A 20,685-nucleotide genomic window follows, 5' to 3' on the forward strand; every position below is an offset into this window, starting at 1 on the left:
AGAAAGAAGTGCTGAATGCAACACATAAAGAGGCTCACATGAAAGGTGCCATTCCAGTCACTGACTACAGATCAGTTTATGAGTTTAATGTCCAGAAGTGAAGTAATTGAGTGTCAAAATGAACTATTGTTCCTGGCTAGGAACAACATAAAATTGATTGGCTGATCTGGATTTGTAACATTAGCCAGCTTGGCCTTGCTGTCTTGGTACTGTGAAAAGCTGAAATCAGGGGAGGGGATTACAGCCATTTCTTTTCCAGAGGACCTGCAGCTCTACTGTTTGGTTTAGCAGTGATGGCATCCTGTTGATTAAAATATTTTGCAGGTAAAATAGTCCTCCATTAAGATCTTCGGCCACAGCTACTCAGGAGGATATTGTCATCAGAAGAAATACATAGGTAGGAGTGTAGAACATTAGCTCCCTTAATCGGATAGGTGGTTTAAGGAATTTGGAAAGGAAAATGTGTAGATTGAGGTCTGAAACAGTGGAAATGAGTGAATCAGAGTGGTAGACAGAACAGACTTGCTTATGTCAGTAGATGGGCAACAACAGAATATCAAATAAGAGTAATGTAGTAGGTCTAAGGAAATAGGAATTTGTGTAAGCTACTATCAGTACCACCAGATTTCAAGAAGAATGTAATCATTTCATGTCCAGTGAAATAAAGTCCTGACAGGGATGGACATCACTGAACCATCAAATTTCAAGTCATTACTGTAGAATTGTAACATGAATTATTGACAGTTTAATGGGAAGAATGGCAGAAGTCATCCTCAAAGAAAATCAGTTTGAGTTACAGAAATGTGCAGTAACATACGAGACAATTCATCTTATCCTATAAGATAGATTGAAGAAGTCAAACTTATGTTTATAGCATTTGTAAATTTAGAGACAATTTTTGACAATGTTGAACGGACTATAGTCTTTGAAATTCTGAAGGTAGCAGGGGTCAGATACCAGACTGCAATTATAACCATTGAATGGCCTGAAAGGGGAGCATTAGTTGAGTCAGGAATGTTTTAGCATGTCCCTAATTTTATCCAGTATATATATTGAGCAAGAAGTAAAAAAAACCAAACAGAAATTTGGAGAGGAAGAAAAAATAAAAACTTTGTTTGCCGATGTTCTAGTTCTATAAGAGATAGCAAAGGAGTTGGAAGATCAATTGAAAACAGTGGATAGTGTCTTGAAAAAGTAAGATGAACATCAACAGAAATGAAACAATGATAATTAAATGCAGTGGAATTAAATCAAGTGACGATGGGGAATTGGATTACTGAATGAGAGATTAAAGGTGGTAGATAAATTTTGCTACCTGGGCAGTAAAATAACATGTAATGGTTGGCATAGAGGAGCTATAAAATGCAGACAGCAGTTCCAAGAAAAGGGTTTCTGAAGAAATGAGTTCATTAGCATCTAATATAAGTTTATTGTTTGGCAGTCTTTTCTGAAGGTATTTATGTGGAACATAGCTTTGTATGGAAATGAAACCTGAACAGTAAACACTACAGACAAGAAGGGAATGGAAGCTTTTGAGGTGTTTTGCTACAGAAGAATACTGAAGATTAGATGGGTAGACTGAATGACTAAAGAAGAGGCATCAAAGTGAATGAGGGAGAAACGAGATTCATAACACACTTTGTGTAAAAGAAGTGCTTGTTTGATATGATGCATGCTGAAGCATCAAGGACTAATTAGTTTAATTGTGAGGGAATTGTGTTGGGTGAAAATTCTGAAAGGAGACCAAGGTTTGAGAAGCATTAGTAGGTCAGCAGGATGTACATTCCAGTAGTTACATGAACATGAAGACACTTGCACCGAATACCTTAGGAAAGCTTCATCAAACCAGTGTTTGGACTGAAGAACACCACAATCAACAAAAACGTGACATAAATTTAATAAGGTAGCTCATAAATTGTGTACAAACTTTTAATTTCCAATACTCAAAATTGATATTGTACTGTTTTCAGAGCAGAGGATCGTGAACATCTGAGAATTTAAAAATTAAAAGAAGTTTTTCCTTTTTAAAAGAATTAAATATGTTCTTTTGAAAATTGCCTCATTGTTTTCTTTATTATTTTCTTGTTCTTCTTCTTCTTCTTCTTCTTCTTCTTGTCTTCTGTGGGACTTGAAGCTCCCATGTCAATATTTCCTCCAAATGCTTCCATCTTGTGCTACTTCCTGCCAATTATTTATGATCATTGTGTTGTACATAGTTCAGTTTCATGTATCCATTTTATTCTGGGTTTGGGGGATTTTCTCTGCCTCGTGATGGCTGGGTGTTGTGTGCTGTGCTTAGGTTAGTTAGGTTTAAGTAGTTCTAAGTTCTAGGGGACTGATGACCATAGATGTTAAGTCCCATAGTGCTCAGAGCCATTATTCTGGGTCTCCCCTTCGTCTCCTGCCAAATGGCTTCTGCGTGAATATTGTTGAACCAGTTATTCTTCTTTGATGGCCTGCCATTGAAGTCTTCTCGAATTTATTATGATCATTGTTGTTGCTTGTTGTGAAAGTACGTGGATTGTTCGGAGAGGCCATCTGCGTCTCTCACACATGTCAAGATGCAGCTTGTTAATGCTGAGAGGCAGCACCATTAATTTTGAACAATATGGGAACAACATTTGTTTAACAGGATATACGCAGCTGAATATCGTAGAATCATGTAATAAACCACCTCAGTTGTAAATAGTTTATTGGTTCAGTTCAATCGGTTTCATTCGGTTATAAGCCCATCTTCAGCTGAACAAGACTGTAGTAGGAAGATGGAGAAACTATAATAAGAAATTATATACCATTCTATACCATGTTCTGAGGCATCAAGGGATCACAAATTTAACATTGAAGGGCAGTGTGGAGGGTAAAAATCATGGAGGGTGACCAAGAGATGAATACACTAAGCAGATTCAGAAGGACGTAGGTTGCAGTAAGTACTGGGAGATGAAGAAGCTTGCACAGGATAGAGTAGCATGGATAGCTGCATCAAACCAGTCTCAGGACTGAAGACCACAACAACAACAACATACCATTCAACGCTTGTTTGTTGTTAATAGTGGGAATTCACTGACCAACTGTAATTATGAAGTTGCTATGTTCAGCTTAGTCAGGATGAAACACAGGTGTCACAACAGATAATCAAAACAGATAATCAACAAAATTACGTAAAGTCGTGACCAGTCAGAGGAAAAAAACTAAGAGAAAATCAATGAACAATGTAAGAGAACTTACACCATGAGGCGTGTGGCAGCCGCACACTGGCCACCAGGTTGCGGGCACAAGACAGCTGCACGTTCCTGTAATTGTCATTGCCAGCTGGTACTATTTCTCCTGGTGGATATTCAATTATCACTACATTTAACGTGTACATAATTTTCACATTATTATTATTTTTTGTTAATTGTATTTTGACAGTGTACATCTAACCATTGTTTATTCAGTTACGTATTTGTATCTACCATTTGTTAACAATCGGCGTAGTCAGCTCTGAAGCTATTCGCCACTAGATGGCTTTACTTTCCCTTGCTGTACAATGGTTGCCAGTTTCTGTTCACAGTTGGCTTGTATCACAGCATTATACCATATCATACTTGCAGATGTCAGCTTGATCCTCACTTCTTTACATAATTTTGTTGGTTACCTGTTATGACACTCATGTTTCTTTCTGACTAACCTGACCTTATCAACTTCAGATTCCCAGCTGGCAGTGAATTCCCACTATTATGGTAACAAACGTGTTAAGTGGTATACGGTCTCTCATAGTTTTTCCATTTTCTTACTGGAGTCTTGTTCACCTGAACATCGGCTTATAATCGTCCAAAACTGGTCATAATTGAACCTATTAAACTATTTACAACTGAAGTGGTTTATTATCTGTCCATATGGGAACACACTAACAAAAGTCAAAAAGTGCTTCCAGCAACTTCAGCATTGTAACAAGCCAGGTGATTGTTTGATTCAACATGACAATGCTCGGCCTTATAAAAGTTTGAGAACCTTCGAACATATCACTAAACAGAGTTAGACAGTGCTAAGCAATTTGCCCTAGAGTCCTGACCTAGTTCCATCAGACTTCCACTTGTTAGGACCAGTAAAGAATGCCATTCTTGGAAGACATTTTGAAGATGATAAAGCGGGAATTGACACAGTGAAGAAATGGCTTCATGACCAGAACAAAAAGTAGTACTCGCAGCTTATACATGCACTTGGGTATCACTAGAGAAAGGCCATAGAACAGGAAGAAAATTACTTGGAAAAATAGGGAGTGCAGAATAAACGTCATTATTTCTTTTGACCATATTATCAAAATAATGGATTACTACTCATAATACACCGGATTGTGAAACAAGTAACTCTTTGGCCAAAAGACCTTCTTCAGAATTAGACAAAGCGTGCGCGCACGCACGCACGCACACACACACACACACACACACACACACACACAAACTTGTGTGTGAGTTGCATTTGCGCCTGTGTGTGTGTGTGTGTGTGTGTGTGTGTGTGTGTGTGTGTGTGTGTGTGTGTTAGTGTTATTATTGATGAAGGCTTTACTGGCTAGAAGCTTTAGTTGTGACATTCTGTTGTGCCTATCTGCGACTCAGCATCTCCACTGTATGATAAGTAACAACTTTCCTTTTCATAATATTGTTACATTCCATCCTGGATTTTCCATTGTTTGAATGTCCAAAGAAAGTATGCCTTGCAGTCTGCTGCTCATATTCTAGTGGGTAGCATTGTTGCCTCTGGACCATGGGATCACATGTCAGATTCCCAGGCATGTAGGGGATTTTTTCTGCCCAGGGCCTGGGTGTTTGTGTTGTCATCATCATTTCATCACCATTCAGGAAAATGTCAAGACTGGACAGTGAAAAGATTGAGAATTTGTATGGGTGCTAATAATCACACCGTTGAACCCCACAAACCAAAATCATAATCAATATCATCATCATCATCATCATCATCATCGTCGTCCTCATGATACCTCACAGTGTTACATATAAGCCACATAAACTGGTGTGCAAAACTTAAGAATGAAAGTAACTTTCACAAGACATGTCACTGCCAAGTAATGTAGCTCTGTGAATGTTGGACCTTACATAAAAAGAAATGCTACCGTATAATACAGAAGGTAATTGAAAGAAAGATGCAATGACATGAACAGAAATGACACTTTTATTCAAAGACAATAATTACACTGTAGTCACCACAGTTCACGACGGTCCTCTAGAAATCGTGAAAGGTGGGACATGGTTCTTAATAGTGTATGTGACCACCACAGACAGCAGTGTGCTCTCTGCAACTTGCTCCCATGCTGGCCACAAGATGGCTCAGGAGTTCTTGTTGTAGGCCTTGCCATTGCTCCACCAGCACAGTTGACAACTGCTGGATGATCATTGATGCATGTAGAAGTGCTGCAATATGTCTCCCCAGTGTATCCCGCACCTATTCAACAGGATTTAAGTTGGGTGAATGGGCAGGCCGTCACTTCACCGAATACCTTTTCATTCCAGAAGTTCCCTTCACCTATACTGTTCAATTTGATCATGCACTGTAATCCATTACAATAAAGTCAGTGCCAAATGTACTTGTGAAAAAACCACACATGGGGAATGAATACAGTGTCACAATAACATTGATCTGTGACTGTACAGTGTACAAAGATTTGGAGGTCAGACACCCAAACAATATTATGCCTCCTCACATCATAACAGCTGGACCATCAAAACAATCATGTTCGACAATGTTTCTGGATCTATTGCAGTCTGGAATGGAACCAGGAACATTGTCAAACATGATCATTTTGGTAGTCCAGCTGTTATGGTGTAGGGAGGCATAAAATTGCTTGGGTGTACTGACCTCCAGATCTTTAAACACAGCACACTCACAGATCAATGTTATTCTGACACTATACTCCTTCAGCATGTGCTCTTTTCAGGTGTGCATTCAACCCTGACTTTGTTTTCGCTAGATGACAATGCGCGACCGCATTAAACTGCGCAAATGGACGAGCTCTTGGGAAGAGAGGATATTCGGTGAATTGAGTGGCCTGCCAATTCCTCCAACTTAAATTCCATCAAGCATGTGTGTGATGCATCAGGTAGACATATTGCAGCAGATCTGCAGACACCAATGAACACCCAGTAGCTGTCAACCACACTGGTGGAGTAATGGAATGCTCCAACACAAGAAGTGCTTACCAACATAGTGGTTAGTGTGGGAGCACATTGCAGAGCATGCATTGCCATCTGTGGTGATCACACACTCTATTCAGGATCATATTCCACCTTTGTAATGTCCAGGGGAACGTCATAAATTACAGCAACTTAAGTGTAATTATAGTCTTTAAATAAAGCTGTCATTTCTGTTTATTCCATGGCGTATTTCTTCCAGTTACCGTCTGTACTGTACTGTACTGTACTGTACTGTTGCAGCTCCTTCTGTGTAAGGTCCAAGTTTCCTGGGCGGTGTTACTTGGTAGTGACACATCATGCAAAAGTTACTTTCATCTTTAAGTTGTGCACATCATTGTATGGAGAAGAGAAGAATTTTGCTATCATGCAACCAGCAGCTTTTCTCAGGTGCAGTACACAAAATTTTTTGTACGAGCATTATGCAATCAGGTATTCAACCATTTTTCCCTTGCCACCACTGCCTTCTGTTGCCCAGAAGAAGAAATTCCTGTCTAGTCAGCATTTCCCCATTGTCATAAAGGGACAACACACAGATTTCACAGTCAAGGTGCAATCCCTGTTGCTAAAACCTTTATGATACAGAAATGCAAATGCAAAATTCACTTGTAGCTAAATATCTAGGTTTTCTTAATCCCATTGGCTACCAAGCGAGGTGGCGCAGTGGCTAGCACACTGGACTCGCATTCGGGAGGACGACGGTTCAGTCCCGTCTCCAACCATCCTGATTTAGGTTTTCCGTGATTTCTCTAAATCGTTTCAGGCAAATGCCGGGATGGTTCCTTTCAAAGGGCACGGCCGATTTCCTTCCCAATCCTTCCCTAACCCGAGCTTGCGCTCCGTCTCTAATGACCTCGTCGATGGGCCATTAAACACTAACCACCAGCACCACCACCACTCATTGGCTATCCTGTACTCCTTCCTCTGCCTAATTAGTAATTGCCCTAATTCTGTATTGATTTGAAGAACGTAAACTGCGATTGTTGTTGTATAGTCTTTGGATAGGCTATAAAGCCGTGTAATTTTGTAAAATCCTGTTAATATTGGTAGCATGTCAGTGGTTACATTAAATTACTCTGAGCTATGTTTGAAAGTTGCTTTATCTCTCTTGCATTTCATAAAGCTGCTGTTACTGGAAGGTGAATTTCAATGCAGGAGAACCATTCACACAGAATATCATAAATTTACCAGGAGACAGAATGACAAGCCAGTACTTAGGTTCAAGTAAAAAAATCTTAGATTTTGGAACTGTCAAGTCCTTTGTCAGAGAAAAAAGAGGGATATGTTCAGTAAGGGTAGAAAGCAGAAGACTATAAGTAAACGTCTCCAAATTTTATACTTTTTTCAAGTGAGTTCTCCTTTTGATTTAATTCACATGGGAAATTGTTAGTTAGCTATGTGAATAATAGAAATGCAATTATTTTAGTATAAGATTGAAAATGATGATTGACAAGACGGAGTACCATTAAATGTAGATGTGAAACTGCATAACTTAAAATTCTTCTTTAGGTTGAGAGGAAGTTTTACAGTGTGCACTTATTTCTTATCAGTGTCTTTTTGTGATTTCATCTTTTTGCTGAAGAATGAAAAGATAAGTGCTAATACCATCTTACTTTCATCCTTTTGTCTTTGCAGTTAGTGGTGGAAGTAAATAACAAGTAATAAATTACTGTTTTCTAACCATCCATGAATTTACATTATCATACATATGTTTTAATAGGTTTTGTGACAAATTCTTGGCTGCATAAAATCAGAAGACAGTTCGTAAAAATAGTGTGTCGTGACTTTCCCTTCTCATACACAGTTTTCACTTTGTTCCTTGCGCACGCCTGTTAAACAATTACAAAAAAAAATTGCTTTGCTTGCTGCATGGGATATAAGTGTTTCTTTCAGAGTAGTTAATTTGAAGTCTTTGTTCCTGTCTCTGCCTTAGATACTGAGACATTATTAATCATTTAGATACATAACAACATTTCTCTTAAATTTTAAATGCTTTGATACAAAAAGATACATGTATTGCTTAATAAATTAATCCATAATTTTCATTGCAGCCAATGAAACACTCTTGCGAACACTACAGAGTTACTGTAGCCTGCATGGTGCCAGTGGTGGTGGACTGGCATCAGTGCGAATGGAGCTTGTTCTGCTGCTGCAGGAGCTTCAGCAAGACAAGAGTCAGCAGACGTTGTTATCACCACTTCCATTTCCAACAACACTCCCTCTTTTATCTGCTAGTGTTGCATCTAACAAGACTGTCGTCGGCGACCCTGTTCGGCTGTTGCAGGTAAGCGAACAGATGGCTGAAAGGTGATAATTTATTTATTTTCCTGTTGGTGCAGAAAATGAAAACTTTTTGGCAGGCGCATAATGAATGTTTCTTATCACACAAGGAGTGGCATGTTGAATTAAAGTTCGTTGTGACTGAACATTGCAAAAAAGTTAGTAAAATGACTCCGATTTCAAAGAGAGAAGAGCTTTTGCTTTATGTAACATTATTACTCAGAGTGATATCATTAAAGATTTGCCTCCTAAAATTTTTCAAGGAAATTCAAGAAACTGGCCATGATGATATTTAAATAAGCTTCTTGGCATTCATCTGAATTTAATTAAGAAGTGAATTTTTAAGCAATTGCTTGTGAACTTCGTGGTTTACCTCCTCTGAAAAATACTTAAGCAAAACTTATGGTTCTTTATTCGGTAAATTTACACCATTTAGTAAGTACATTTTCATTTTATTACGTATTTACTTGTCCAACAGTAAAACATTAAACTGACCGTGAAAATTCATAAATCACTTTCTCTGTACAGTACATAGAATTGATGAGAATCCATGATAACTTTCTGACACCTACCAAATATTGTAAAGAATTTTATGTTCTTAATGTCATTCAAATATTGAGAGTGAATTTTGATTGGTAACTTTTTGCATATGTGGATGCAATTGTCAGGTATAGCAGTGGGACAGGTATTTCAGGGAAATAAGATATACTGTGTGATCAAAAGTATCCGGACACTTGGCTGAAAATTACTTAAAAGTTCACAGTGCCCTCCATCGGCAAAGCTGGAATTCAGTATGGCATTGGCCCACCCTCAGCCTTAATGACAGCTTCCACTCTTGCAGACATATGTTCAATTAGGTGCTGGAAGGTTTCTTGGGGAATGGCAGTCCATTCTTCACGGAGTGCTCCAGTGAGGAGAGAGACTGATGTCGGTCGGTGAGGCCTAGCACGAAGTCGGCATTCCAAAACACCCCAAAGGTGTTTTATAGGATTCAGGTCAGGAGTCTGTGCAGGCCTGTCTATTACAGCCGGCCGCGGTGGCCGTGCGGTTCTAGGCGCTACAGTCCGGAACCGCGGGGCTGCTACGGTCGCAGGTTCGAATCCTGCCTCGGGCATGGATGTGTGTGATGTCCTTAGGTTTAAGTAGTTCTAAGTTCTAGGGGACTGATGACCTAAGATGTTAAGTCCCATAGTGCTCAGAGCCATTTTTTTTGTCTATTACAGGGGTGTTATTGTCGTGTAACCACTCCGCCACAGGCCGTGCTTTATGAACAGGTGCTCGAGCATGTTGAAAGATGCAGTTTCTATCTCTGAATTGCTCTTCAACAGTGGGAAGTGAAAAGATGCTTAAAGCATCAATGTAGGCCTGTGCTGTGATAGTGCCATGCAAAACAACAAGGGGTACAAGCCCCCTTCATGTAAAACCCGACCACTCCATAACACCACCGCCTCTGAATTTTACTGTTCGGCTCTACACACACTGGCAGATGATGTTCACCAGGCATTCACCATATCCACATCCTGCCATCGGACTGCCACATTGTGTACCGTGATTCATCACTCCACACAATTTTTTTTCCACGGTTCAATCATCTAGTGTTTATGTTCTTACACCAAGTGAGGTGTTGTTTGGCAGTTACTGGTGTGATGTGTGGCTTACGAGCAGCTGTTCGACCATGAATTCCAAGTTTTCTCACCTCCCGTCTAACTGTCATAGTACTTGCAGTGGATCCTGATGCAATTTGGAATTCCTGTGTGATGGTCTGTGCCTATTACACAGTACGACCCTCTTCAACTGTCGGCAGTCTGTCAGTCAACAGACGAGGTTGGCCTGTAAGCTTTTGTGCTGTACGTGTCCCTTCACGTTTCCACTTCAGTATCACATTGGAAACAATGGACCTAGGGATGTTTAGAAGTGTGGAAATCATGCGTTCAGACGTATGACACAAGTGACACCCAATCACCTGACCATGTTTGAAGTCAGTGAGTTCCACAGAGCTCCCCATTCTGCTCTCTCATGATGTTTAATGACTACTGAGGTTGGTGATATGGAGTACCTGACAGTACCTGGCAGCACAATGCACATAATATGAAAAATGTGTGTTTTTGGGAGTGTGTGGATACTTTTTAGATATAACTTGTGAATCAAATGTCTTGATGATGATGATGGTGGTGATGAGGAAAACTGAACGAAAAATCTAACACTTCAGAATAACAGTGTGTTGCGTGATCAGCGTTTTCAAGGTGTTCCAAATATTGCCTATATTTTCTTAGGCTTTCAGCTTCCTAGCCCTGAATTGACACATCAAATAATATATCTCTTTGCTCAAGCAGTGCTGCAGCAGAAAAGCAGGCACAGTTTCATTGTTAAGTGTTGTCTTTCCTTTGTTCTCCTGTGTTTCAAGTCCATCCTTGTTCTCATTTTTATTCTCCTTAAAACGTGAGCAGTTAAGTAGCTTTTTGTCCATCTCGTGTGTCATTAACAGTTCTGTCTAATAGAAATAGTTTTAGCGTAACTTATGTGAAACATTTTTAATTTCTTTACCACTCCATGAAGAAGAGCAAGGATTTTTGTTCATCCAACAGACCTGTAATGTTTCCTCTCCATGCAATCCCCCCCCCCCCCCCCCCCCTCTTCTACCCCACCACCCACCACCACCACCCAGAATTGCTCCATTGCAGCCAATTATTTACAACTAAGGATAGTAGTACAGTACCTGTTTAAAATTTGGAAGTACCTAAATTAACCTGTAAATTTGTGTTTGAGTATCTAACTTACATGTTCTTGACCTTAATAATTACATTTATTTAATTTATTTTGCTGCCAACAGGCCCTGGCACATGATATTCTTCAGACAATAATCGAGATCCGCAGGCCACCTACTCCCTCCCACACAAACTTCCGTGAAGTATTTGTTTTGCGTGATCTGGCTATTGCATTGTCAGCGTGTATATATCAGTCACTTTGTGACTCTGACACATTCATCGTGAAGCAACATCTCGACAGGTTTGTTGTACAAGAAACTTATTATTTGATAAGACGAATATTTATACCAGTTGGATTGTTACCAGCATGAACTGTTGCACAGATCTTCTAAATGTGAATAGTCATGCAGTCAACTGTAGTTAGACAGTATGTGATCCATGGGTGACTTGCTCAATGTGTTGTAATTACATGGAACATTTTGACTCGTAGGTTATTAACTTAATTTGGTATGTAAAGTATGGCTGCATGCCGAACATTTAGAGATAAGCTCAAATGTTCATCGAACAGAAAAGAATATTGAGTTCAATATTAAATAAAAACAACTAAAATTGCGTTGTTTTGTCATGGAGTTGACTGTAAATCTATGAATGATAAGATTAAATTGACATGTTTCGGCAACAGGAAACCTGGCTAAAAGAAATTTTGGTACTTATGGCAATTGAAGTAATATGGATTTGAAATTACTTTACACTTGTGCAAATAAAAGAAAAATTTCTTCAAATTTATGTAGGTAACATATCCATTTTAAATTTTAGACAGTCCCAATATGTGTTAGTACCATCTTCATTTGCAAATGCTACATTCTCAGTAAGATAAATGATATCTTTCATCTGTTTGATTTGAGAGCTACATTTGTGTTGTCTTTATTTCTACCAGTTGTTATACGTACATGTAGTATTAGAATATAAATTTTTGCCCATGAGTAAGTTCTGTGCTATGACTTAGTTTCCATTGTGGCCATGAAATATTCTTACTTATAATATTATTAATAAAATATATATCAGTTTAAAAAGTGTCATGCATGCACTTTTCGTGGACTGATGAGCCAAAGATGTACCATACATTAATGATGAGTGAATAACATGTCTTCTGTGACTGTGTGTTGTAGAGATTTGACAATATTATGAAGAGGATAGATTGCTACTCACCATATAGGAAATGTTGAGTTGCAGACAGACCCAAGAAGAAGACTGGTAAACAAGTAAGCTTTTAGCCCAGAAGTGTTCTAATTTCACACACACACACACACACACACACACACACACACACACACAAAAAAAATCATTTGTGTGAACGTGTGTGTGTGTGTGTGTGTGTGTGTGTGTGTGTGTGTGTGTCATTTCTAATCAGAAGAAGGGTTTTTGGCTGAAAGCTTACTTATTTACAGGGTGTATACGACCTGGGACAATCGGGAGATCCGGGAAAAACCCGGGAATTTTTTAGATTTCTGGGAATTTTTCAGTGTTTTAGTTTTTTGTTAAATTTTTGTAATTTTGACTGGTAAGAACCAATACTCGAACAAGGAGATTACTGTATTCTGCTACTGCAGAATAACACTTCAACAACTAAACATAAACTAGAGAAAAAACGAAAATAACTTAAATTGCAAAGGAAATGTGCCTTATACAACAATGACACACACATAACAACAAATTGCCTCCGATGAGCGTGAAGTCACGACTGTTTACATTAGATTCGTTTTAGCAGTTACGAGTGGGCTCATGCACGTGCGCAGTTGAGTCGCATTTGAGCAGTAGATTCTCCTGCTTCTGGCTACAGGAATGTGACTGTTGGCTGTGCAAGCAGTCGCAGCAAGCAGCTAGATGCTACCGGGAAAAGGGGGGGGCGCCAAATTCATATTCTTGAGGGGAAAAAAAGCTTGTTTCACAAAGCGCTTAGCATCCAGCGCCCGTTGGTCATATCAGTTATTCATATGATTTTGAAACGCATCCCTGTTGGTTTTTGAACACATTTTAAGTTGATTTCTGAATGAATCATAAGTTGATTTTTAAATGCGTGCATAGTGTACATAATGTCTATATCAGGAGAATCCTCGTTGCATCTAGAAATAAACTTTCCGCAGACAAGAGGGGACGGGGCTATACGAGCTGAGTGGAGTAAGGCCGAATGGATGAATGCCAATCGCCGTCTGGTTGTGTGGTTGATTGGGTTTGCGAATGATCAGCGTTGTTATAATTCCTAGCGAAATCCATAGATTCAGACTACCAGAATGGAAATAAATGACTAACAGGAATAACAGGTGAGAAAGATTACGTATTATCTTCTTGGTGTATCCAAGAAAATGAAATTTTGACAGAATTTTTGGCCAGATCACTACACTAGTAAGGACCAGGTGTACAGTCCCCAGCTTGCAGCCGCTGAAGTTCTGTTCTGGAATAACGCGAGTAGCGTGGAAAACGTGTTGTACGAAATTGTTGAGGCTTTCGTGGCCACTTGTTGACAAACTGCCTATTGGCTTCTGTCTCGGGTTCTTTGGCCGACGTTCATCTAATGATTTTTCTGACATTTCGCCAGCACGAGTGGCTGGCATTGTCAATGGAGGGTGTAGCTTTGACAATGCCAGCCACTCGTGCTGGCGAAACGTCAGAAAAATCATTAGATGAACGTCGGCCAAAGAACCCGAGACAGAAGCCAATAGGCAGTTTGTGTTGTACGAACACATAACAATGCCTAACCGGAGAATAATCACAGGATAACTAAACCTGTGATTCTGGCCGGGTTAGTGAAGTTAATGGCAGGAGTAGCTGCAGAATTGGTGATGACAAGATTGTTTGTTAGAACGAGGAAGGAGAATAAACGGGGACATCACACAAATTATGGAAGAATAAGACGATACCAAATTTATATACAAATTTCGTAATACTATTTTTTGATCTCATGCTTGAGAAACTGGTGCATGTGAATGCAGTGTGAAACTATTTCCTAATATAAAGCTTTTTGCTTGTAGTTGGCCTAATAGGCATTTGATATTGGTACTTAGTGAATTATATTCTGTCGTGTTATAAAAATGACCATTTGTGCCAAAACAGTCTCGTTTATTTGGTGTGCGTTACAAAAGTGCTGCAATATTAGAAAGGCCTATTTTGTTTTATCTAACAGACAATGACAAAATAGACGTAATCAAATCATGAAGGCATGCCAGTCTTGGGTATTATTTGTATCGACAGCTTTTTCAGTATTAGATAACGACATTTTGATTTTTCATGTAGCAAAACGTTTGACGAACTTTGATGAGGTAATAGATTCTTTTGCACAAAGGAAAGCACGCCATGTAAAGCTGTAGCAAGATTAGAGAGAAAAAAAAAAAGGCTAGGAGCTAAGAATTGAAGAAATGTGTACTTTCTTGCTTGTCTCTTGTCTTTACTGGTTTTATGTATCCTATATTTAATTTTATGTCACACAAAACAGCAAGTTATTAGCTAATAGGCAATAAAGAGTGCATATTTTCTGAAGATTTCTTGTTCTCCCGATTACAAATGATACCATTCGCTATTAATTGCGAGTTTTTTTCTAAAAAAAGAAAGAGGGGCTAGATGTCAAACTGGCCGAATGGGAGCAGGAGAGGCACCACAGGACATTTCAGTTTCCATTGTGCTGAATATAGTTTTATGGCATCCATTACACGTTTAAATTCCACGGAGCGAAATACAGTGATGTGCGGTAGAAGTATGCTGTCTGAAGGGGCGTGGCACTGCACTTTGGCACATTTAAGACCAAACAACATGTCTTACATTTCCTCGAACACGTATGTTTTATGTTTCAGACTTTTCAGGAAGATGTGCGCTAAAAGATGAGCATATTTTTGAAAATTCGATTACTTTTTTTTTTTAATTGAGATCCGAGGCTAATGCGCAAAGCAGTCTGAGTTGTAGTGCGTAGTCTCCATGTGACCCATGTTTACATTTAGTGATTTTGCTGTTTCTGCTTCGTTTACTCTCACGTCAAATGAAAACAAAGTGGGTACCTGTGACCGGGCGCTATCAAGTGGATTACAATATATTCACATAGTTACGGGAGGTTAAAATATGTTATTAGTTTCAGATTTTATTTTATTTCCACCTTTCTGACCGTCAAGCGTTAATCGCCTTGCCGAACAATGAAGTTATTTTTGTCCGTTTGCTAAAGAAATTTGACTTTCATTAACCTTTTCGGCAGAGGCAGTCAATGTATTTGAAACGAAATGTTTAATTCCACAGTACTGGCTAGTTTCGACTGTTTGCTTCACTTCAAGTGCACGTTTTCATCTTCTAGCACGTATGGCATTATACCATAATAAAGAACCAAACATGATATAATACAGTACTGGTGCTCCAAGAAAATTTACATCCCGAAAACCGCACTGAAAAGCTTAATATCAGGTTGAGGTCTACTTCACTGGGAATCTGGATATACGAATGTGCACTTTAAGTATGCATTTTAAATGTGCTTACTTTAGTATGGTTCACGAAATTACCATGCTCTTGGAGTGTCCTCTGATGTCTCGTTTCTTTTATAACATAATGTATGATCTTTCAATGTTTTACACGTAGGCCTACATACATACGGGCTTCCTACGTCATGCTAGCTGCGCAAGCGCAGTGTCGCCTGTTATATGCGTTGTCTGGCATCTGCTGAAGCGAACCTGTTTCTAACAGGTTGCGGGAAAATATAGCGAATGGTGGTCTGTTAGAAGAATTTTGAACCCTGAAGATCAGACATTCATGTCATTGTTAAAAATTTTACTGGCACATTTGTGTGATATATCTTAAAATGTAACACACGCAAAAAAGATCAACAATATATGTGAAAGCTTAGCTTCTCGTGTAGCTTATTAACCTTAGAGACCAATATTATATGTGAACGCATTGTTTTTCTTGTAGCAACACTATGTATAATAATTTAAACTATTAACTTTCCCTGTTTGTGTGTTCGTGCTACTTAACAGTGACGTTGCTGTTGGCTGACTACATCATGTGTCCTATGCTCTGAATATCCGCTGTTATCGTCTGGCGAGATCACGTGATATGAGCTATGACTGGCTTACAAAAGCGCATCACAATCTCGATTTCAATGATTTGGAAAGTAACACACGGTGTTTGGTGGAATTCCAATGTATACTTTCGTAATACAAAAATACGCAGCGTACATGTTGCTGCACATCAAAGATATCTCCAAAATGTGTCTTTTTCCCTGAGTTTCATTTTCTAAAGTGCCGGGAAATTCAACACCCGTTTATAAACCCATAATCATTCAAGGGATTGATAAGTTTTGCTGGGAAAATATACAGTCACTTAACACGGAAAAAGTGTGTTTCTACACCCGAGCGAAGGTGTATTTTAATCCGGGAAACATCAGGGAATTTTTTTTGCTTGTCCATGTATACACCCTGATTCATCAGTCTCTTTGTTGGGCCCGTCTACAACTCAACATTTCGACTATATGGTCAGTAGCAATCTATTTCATAATGCTGTCATTATTCCATTCTGAATTTTCTATTGTAGAGATTTGGCAGTTGTGTTATGTGAGTTCTTTGTAAAGTGACAACCGCTATTAGAGCAAAGTGTTTAATCATAAATATAACAAGTTTACCTTGTAATCTGTGCTTGTTTAGGGTTTCTTTCATGTGTCTATTAGTGCTTGTCTGTTTTAAAGCTACCAGAGCTCAGGGTTGGAATCGTTGGTACGTCTTAATTCAGTCTACACTAGTAGTCACCTGATTGCTGGACACAGTCGACGTCGACGCTACAGCAGCGATGAGCCTCTACAAGTTACAACACAACCTGCAAAATGGCCAGGTGTGTAGTATGTTGTTTCTTGTACTTCCATCCTAATGTCACCAGTTACGAAACCAATGTTCGTATCATGAATTAACAAATTTAGTACCAGACATGTTGCATCCCTCAGACTATCTGTGAAACATTTTCTTATGTATACTCTGTGGTTTGTCATCTGCACTGCCATGATGTCCATTCTCATCTGTTACTGCAACCCTTTTCCAGTGCCTAAATCAGCTACTTAACTGGTATTACACAGATATTTTTAGATGATATTAACTGTATGTGTCTGCTAAACTGTGGGGAGTGGTGTACCTCTCCACAGCTACACAGCTAACACTCTTAGGTTACTTTATGGCCCATTTGCTTGCTCTCTCCTCAACTTTCATTTATGTTTATTATACTTCCATCATATACTGAATTTCTAATGCCATCCTTTTTCTTTATTGGCATTATTATTATTATTATTATTATTATTATTATTATTATTCATGTTGCTAATTTTTTTCTGGTACACTGATTGACCATTACATTTTTATTCTTTGTCACTTTATTTTACTTTCTTACACGATGCCCTTTCACCTAGCATCCACAAAGCTCCAACATTCATGCTTATTCACATCCATCCAATTCTTTCTTCTTTCTTTCTTTCTTCTTGTTTTCTTATGTTAATGTAAGTGTTACTCCAAGTCCACAGTTTTCCTTCGCACTAACCTCCTGCATTCAGTAGTAAATATGCTCTCTCTATTTTCAGCTCTCTATCCCTTATTCCTGGACATTGAGAGGTTCTGATTTGATTTTTAACATACTTCGTATGTATGCCACAAAATTATGAGATAGAAATGCTGGCCAGTACTTATCTTCAAGAGAAATGTTAGTGCCGCTGGTAGATGCATACAAAAGTACATACGCTATCCTGGTTTTCAAAACTAATGTTTCATCCTCAAGGAGAAAAAGAGGGATAAATTGGGGAAAGGTCACCCTGGTCACAGGATGAGACTTACCTGTTGTGAGGCCAAGGGATATGGAAGGGGTTCACAGAGATCAAAGATAGTATGTTGTGAGTACTGTCTGCACAAACGAAGTTGACATTTGACTTGGTGGCTGGTGAGAGCAACCACAAAGACATTTCCAAATTAAGATTGCTCCTATCGGTCTTCACATGTTGAGTGTGAACCAGTACTGTTCCAGCTTCAATTCAGAGATGATGATTATAATCATAAGTGTATAAAGAGCAAGAAAAATGCTTTAGAATTATTTCATCATACCCTGTGTAGCATATTTTATTTTTCACTATTGTCCTATGGGTTGTCTAGATTGCTCTTTTTCAGTACTCATTTTGAAAGATCCTCCAAAGGCACTACTTAATATCAATTTATATCAATGGGTATCAGTTGATTTATTTAGAGCCAGAACTGTCCACACACTGCTCATTATGCTTAGTTATTGCAGGAACTGAATGTTGCAGATGGACAGTTGTCCAATACCACTAACTTCTAAAATTTTTCAAATCCACACGAAATGGGAATATCTTTTGTGGCATATTTATTGGATTGACCATTGGTGACGAGCAGAAATGCGGGCCAAACTGCAACTTGCATGTGGTGATGTATCTTTGGTTGGTAGGTCTCTTCTCATGAAACAGCCTAAACATGATAAAATCAGAGCTTCAGCATGGTCTAGGTCCTCTCCATTTCTTCCAAACTTACAGACTTTTCCCTCAGAAGGGATACTAGCGTGTGAGAATTCACCATTTCCACAGATTGGAAGGAATGGAGTGGATCTAATGGCAGGTTAAAGCTTCAGAGGCAGGTAAGATTTATTTGCCAATGGTCCAACTGAGACAGCATCAGTACAAAAATCTACAATTTCAAATCCTGGTTCATCAGACTTTTCAACTAATCAAAAATTTCCCACTTTTATTTTTATTTTGTTATTGTGATTACAGTTTTAATGAATTTAAAAGTTGTAAAATGTCTGTTTTGTGCCATATGGAGATCACTTTTTTCTGTGAAGCAGAAATTATGCTTTATATGATGCCACACATCTTGTGTGTTCTATATGTGCCAAACATCATCTTAATGTTATCTCTATGATTGTATTATTAAATATCAACCAAATGCATCATGCTGGAGATATGCTTTATGAACAGCTCATGACACTCCATTTTTATATCTACATGCCATTCACTTCATATTGCCCACATTCTTCTTTTGCATGTCCTCCTCCATTCAGATCTCTCTCTCTCTCTCTCTCTCTCTCTCTCTCTCTCTCTCTCTCTCTCTCTCTCTCTCTCTCCCTCCCTCCCTCTCCCCTCCCCCCCCCCCTCACATCCTGCCCCCATCTCCCTCTCCCTCCGCTCCCTGTGTGTGTGTGTGTGTGTGTGTGTGTGTGTGTGTGTTTAAACTTGATTTATCAAAAACTATGTTCTTCCTTCACAATTAATTTCCAGTAAATTTTAAAAATGAAGAAACTGGCCTATTGTGATGCATTTAAACAATGCATTAACTATACTAAGGACCTTAATCCAACACAGACAGTAAATCAAAGAATTCAAATTTTCATTGTTTCATCCACAAAAGTAATCCTGCTTCCAGATTTAATCCATACTTCAAATTGGCCTAATTTAGGTAGGAAATTGTTATTACAGGGATTATAGCTAAAGTAAGTTTGTATTTATGTGGTAAACTTGTATTTACTAGGTGTGACCAATTTGCGAGCTCTGCTTGCAAGAGAAAAAGACGAAGACACTCCACGATTAAATGTGTTGCTTTGTGAAGCATTTGTTGCAACGTACATGAGCCTGATGGTGTATGCACTCTCCACTTGTGATGCCCTCATTCTTTACCGTCTTGCTGGGCAGAAGTTTAGTAGCACAACTTGGGCAACTTTATTTGGTGGTGGTGTGAAGAAGCTTTTAAAAGTGGCAAGTGCTAGCTCCAGTCAGGTCAGTGCAAATTATTTGCAATACTATACAAACATGTTTTGTTTATAAACTTCTTACATAATCTATTACTTACACTAGCATACTATGTTAACAATATGTTTTGTGGCACTTGTACTGTAAGGAACAGCTTAATTTCTTCCTTACTGTTGCTGTGTATCAGTGAACTTGCACTTTTGAAAGAGTTTCCATTAATTCCTTTGCCTTTCGTGGGCAAAATCTCTTTCTGGAAACGTCCCCCAGGCTGTGGCTAAGCCATGTCTCTGCAGTATCCTTTATTTCAGGAGTACTAGTTCTGTAAGGTTCGCAGGAGAGCTTCTGTAAAGTTTGGAAGGTTGGAGACGAGGTACTGGCAGAAGTAAAGCTGTGAGGACGGGGCGTGAGTCGTGCTTGGGTAGCTCAGATGGTAGAGCACTTGCCCGCGAAAGGCAAAGGTCCTGAGTTCGAGTCTCGGTCCAGCACACAGTTTTAATCTGCCAGGAAGTTTCAGTTTTGTTTTGCCTGATGATGATCAAATCGATAGAAATTACTGGGTGTTTCAACAAGAGTGTCAGGGTTTTGAGGCTACGTAGCATTTATTACATTCAACATACAGTTATAAGTAATATTTCAAATGAAAGAGCAAATCAAACAGTTGTATTTGTGTATCTGTTTGCATGAGTATGCAAGGAAGAGTATAGGAAGACTTACACTTATTGAAGAACAAGTTGAACAAGTGAGAAAGTCTTTCATGCATAGT

At 38.9% G+C, this 20,685-nt stretch overlaps 1 protein-coding gene across 1 annotated transcript in view; it reads left to right on the forward strand.

Annotated features, from left to right (window-relative positions):
* LOC124804706 (dmX-like protein 2) overlaps positions 1-20,685 on the forward strand; it is a 327,684-nt gene that overhangs the window by 203,351 nt on the left and 103,648 nt on the right. Inside the window, exons 43-46 of the mRNA XM_047264965.1 lie at positions 8,234-8,466; positions 11,293-11,468; positions 16,881-17,023; positions 19,705-19,949. Of these exons, the coding sequence (XP_047120921.1) occupies positions 8,234-8,466; positions 11,293-11,468; positions 16,881-17,023; positions 19,705-19,949 (797 nt within the window). The remainder of the gene's footprint in view (positions 1-8,233; positions 8,467-11,292; positions 11,469-16,880; positions 17,024-19,704; positions 19,950-20,685) is intronic.

This window comes from Schistocerca piceifrons, chromosome 7 (assembly GCF_021461385.2).
Source record: "Schistocerca piceifrons isolate TAMUIC-IGC-003096 chromosome 7, iqSchPice1.1, whole genome shotgun sequence".
Taxonomy (NCBI): Eukaryota; Metazoa; Arthropoda; class Insecta; order Orthoptera; family Acrididae; genus Schistocerca; species Schistocerca piceifrons.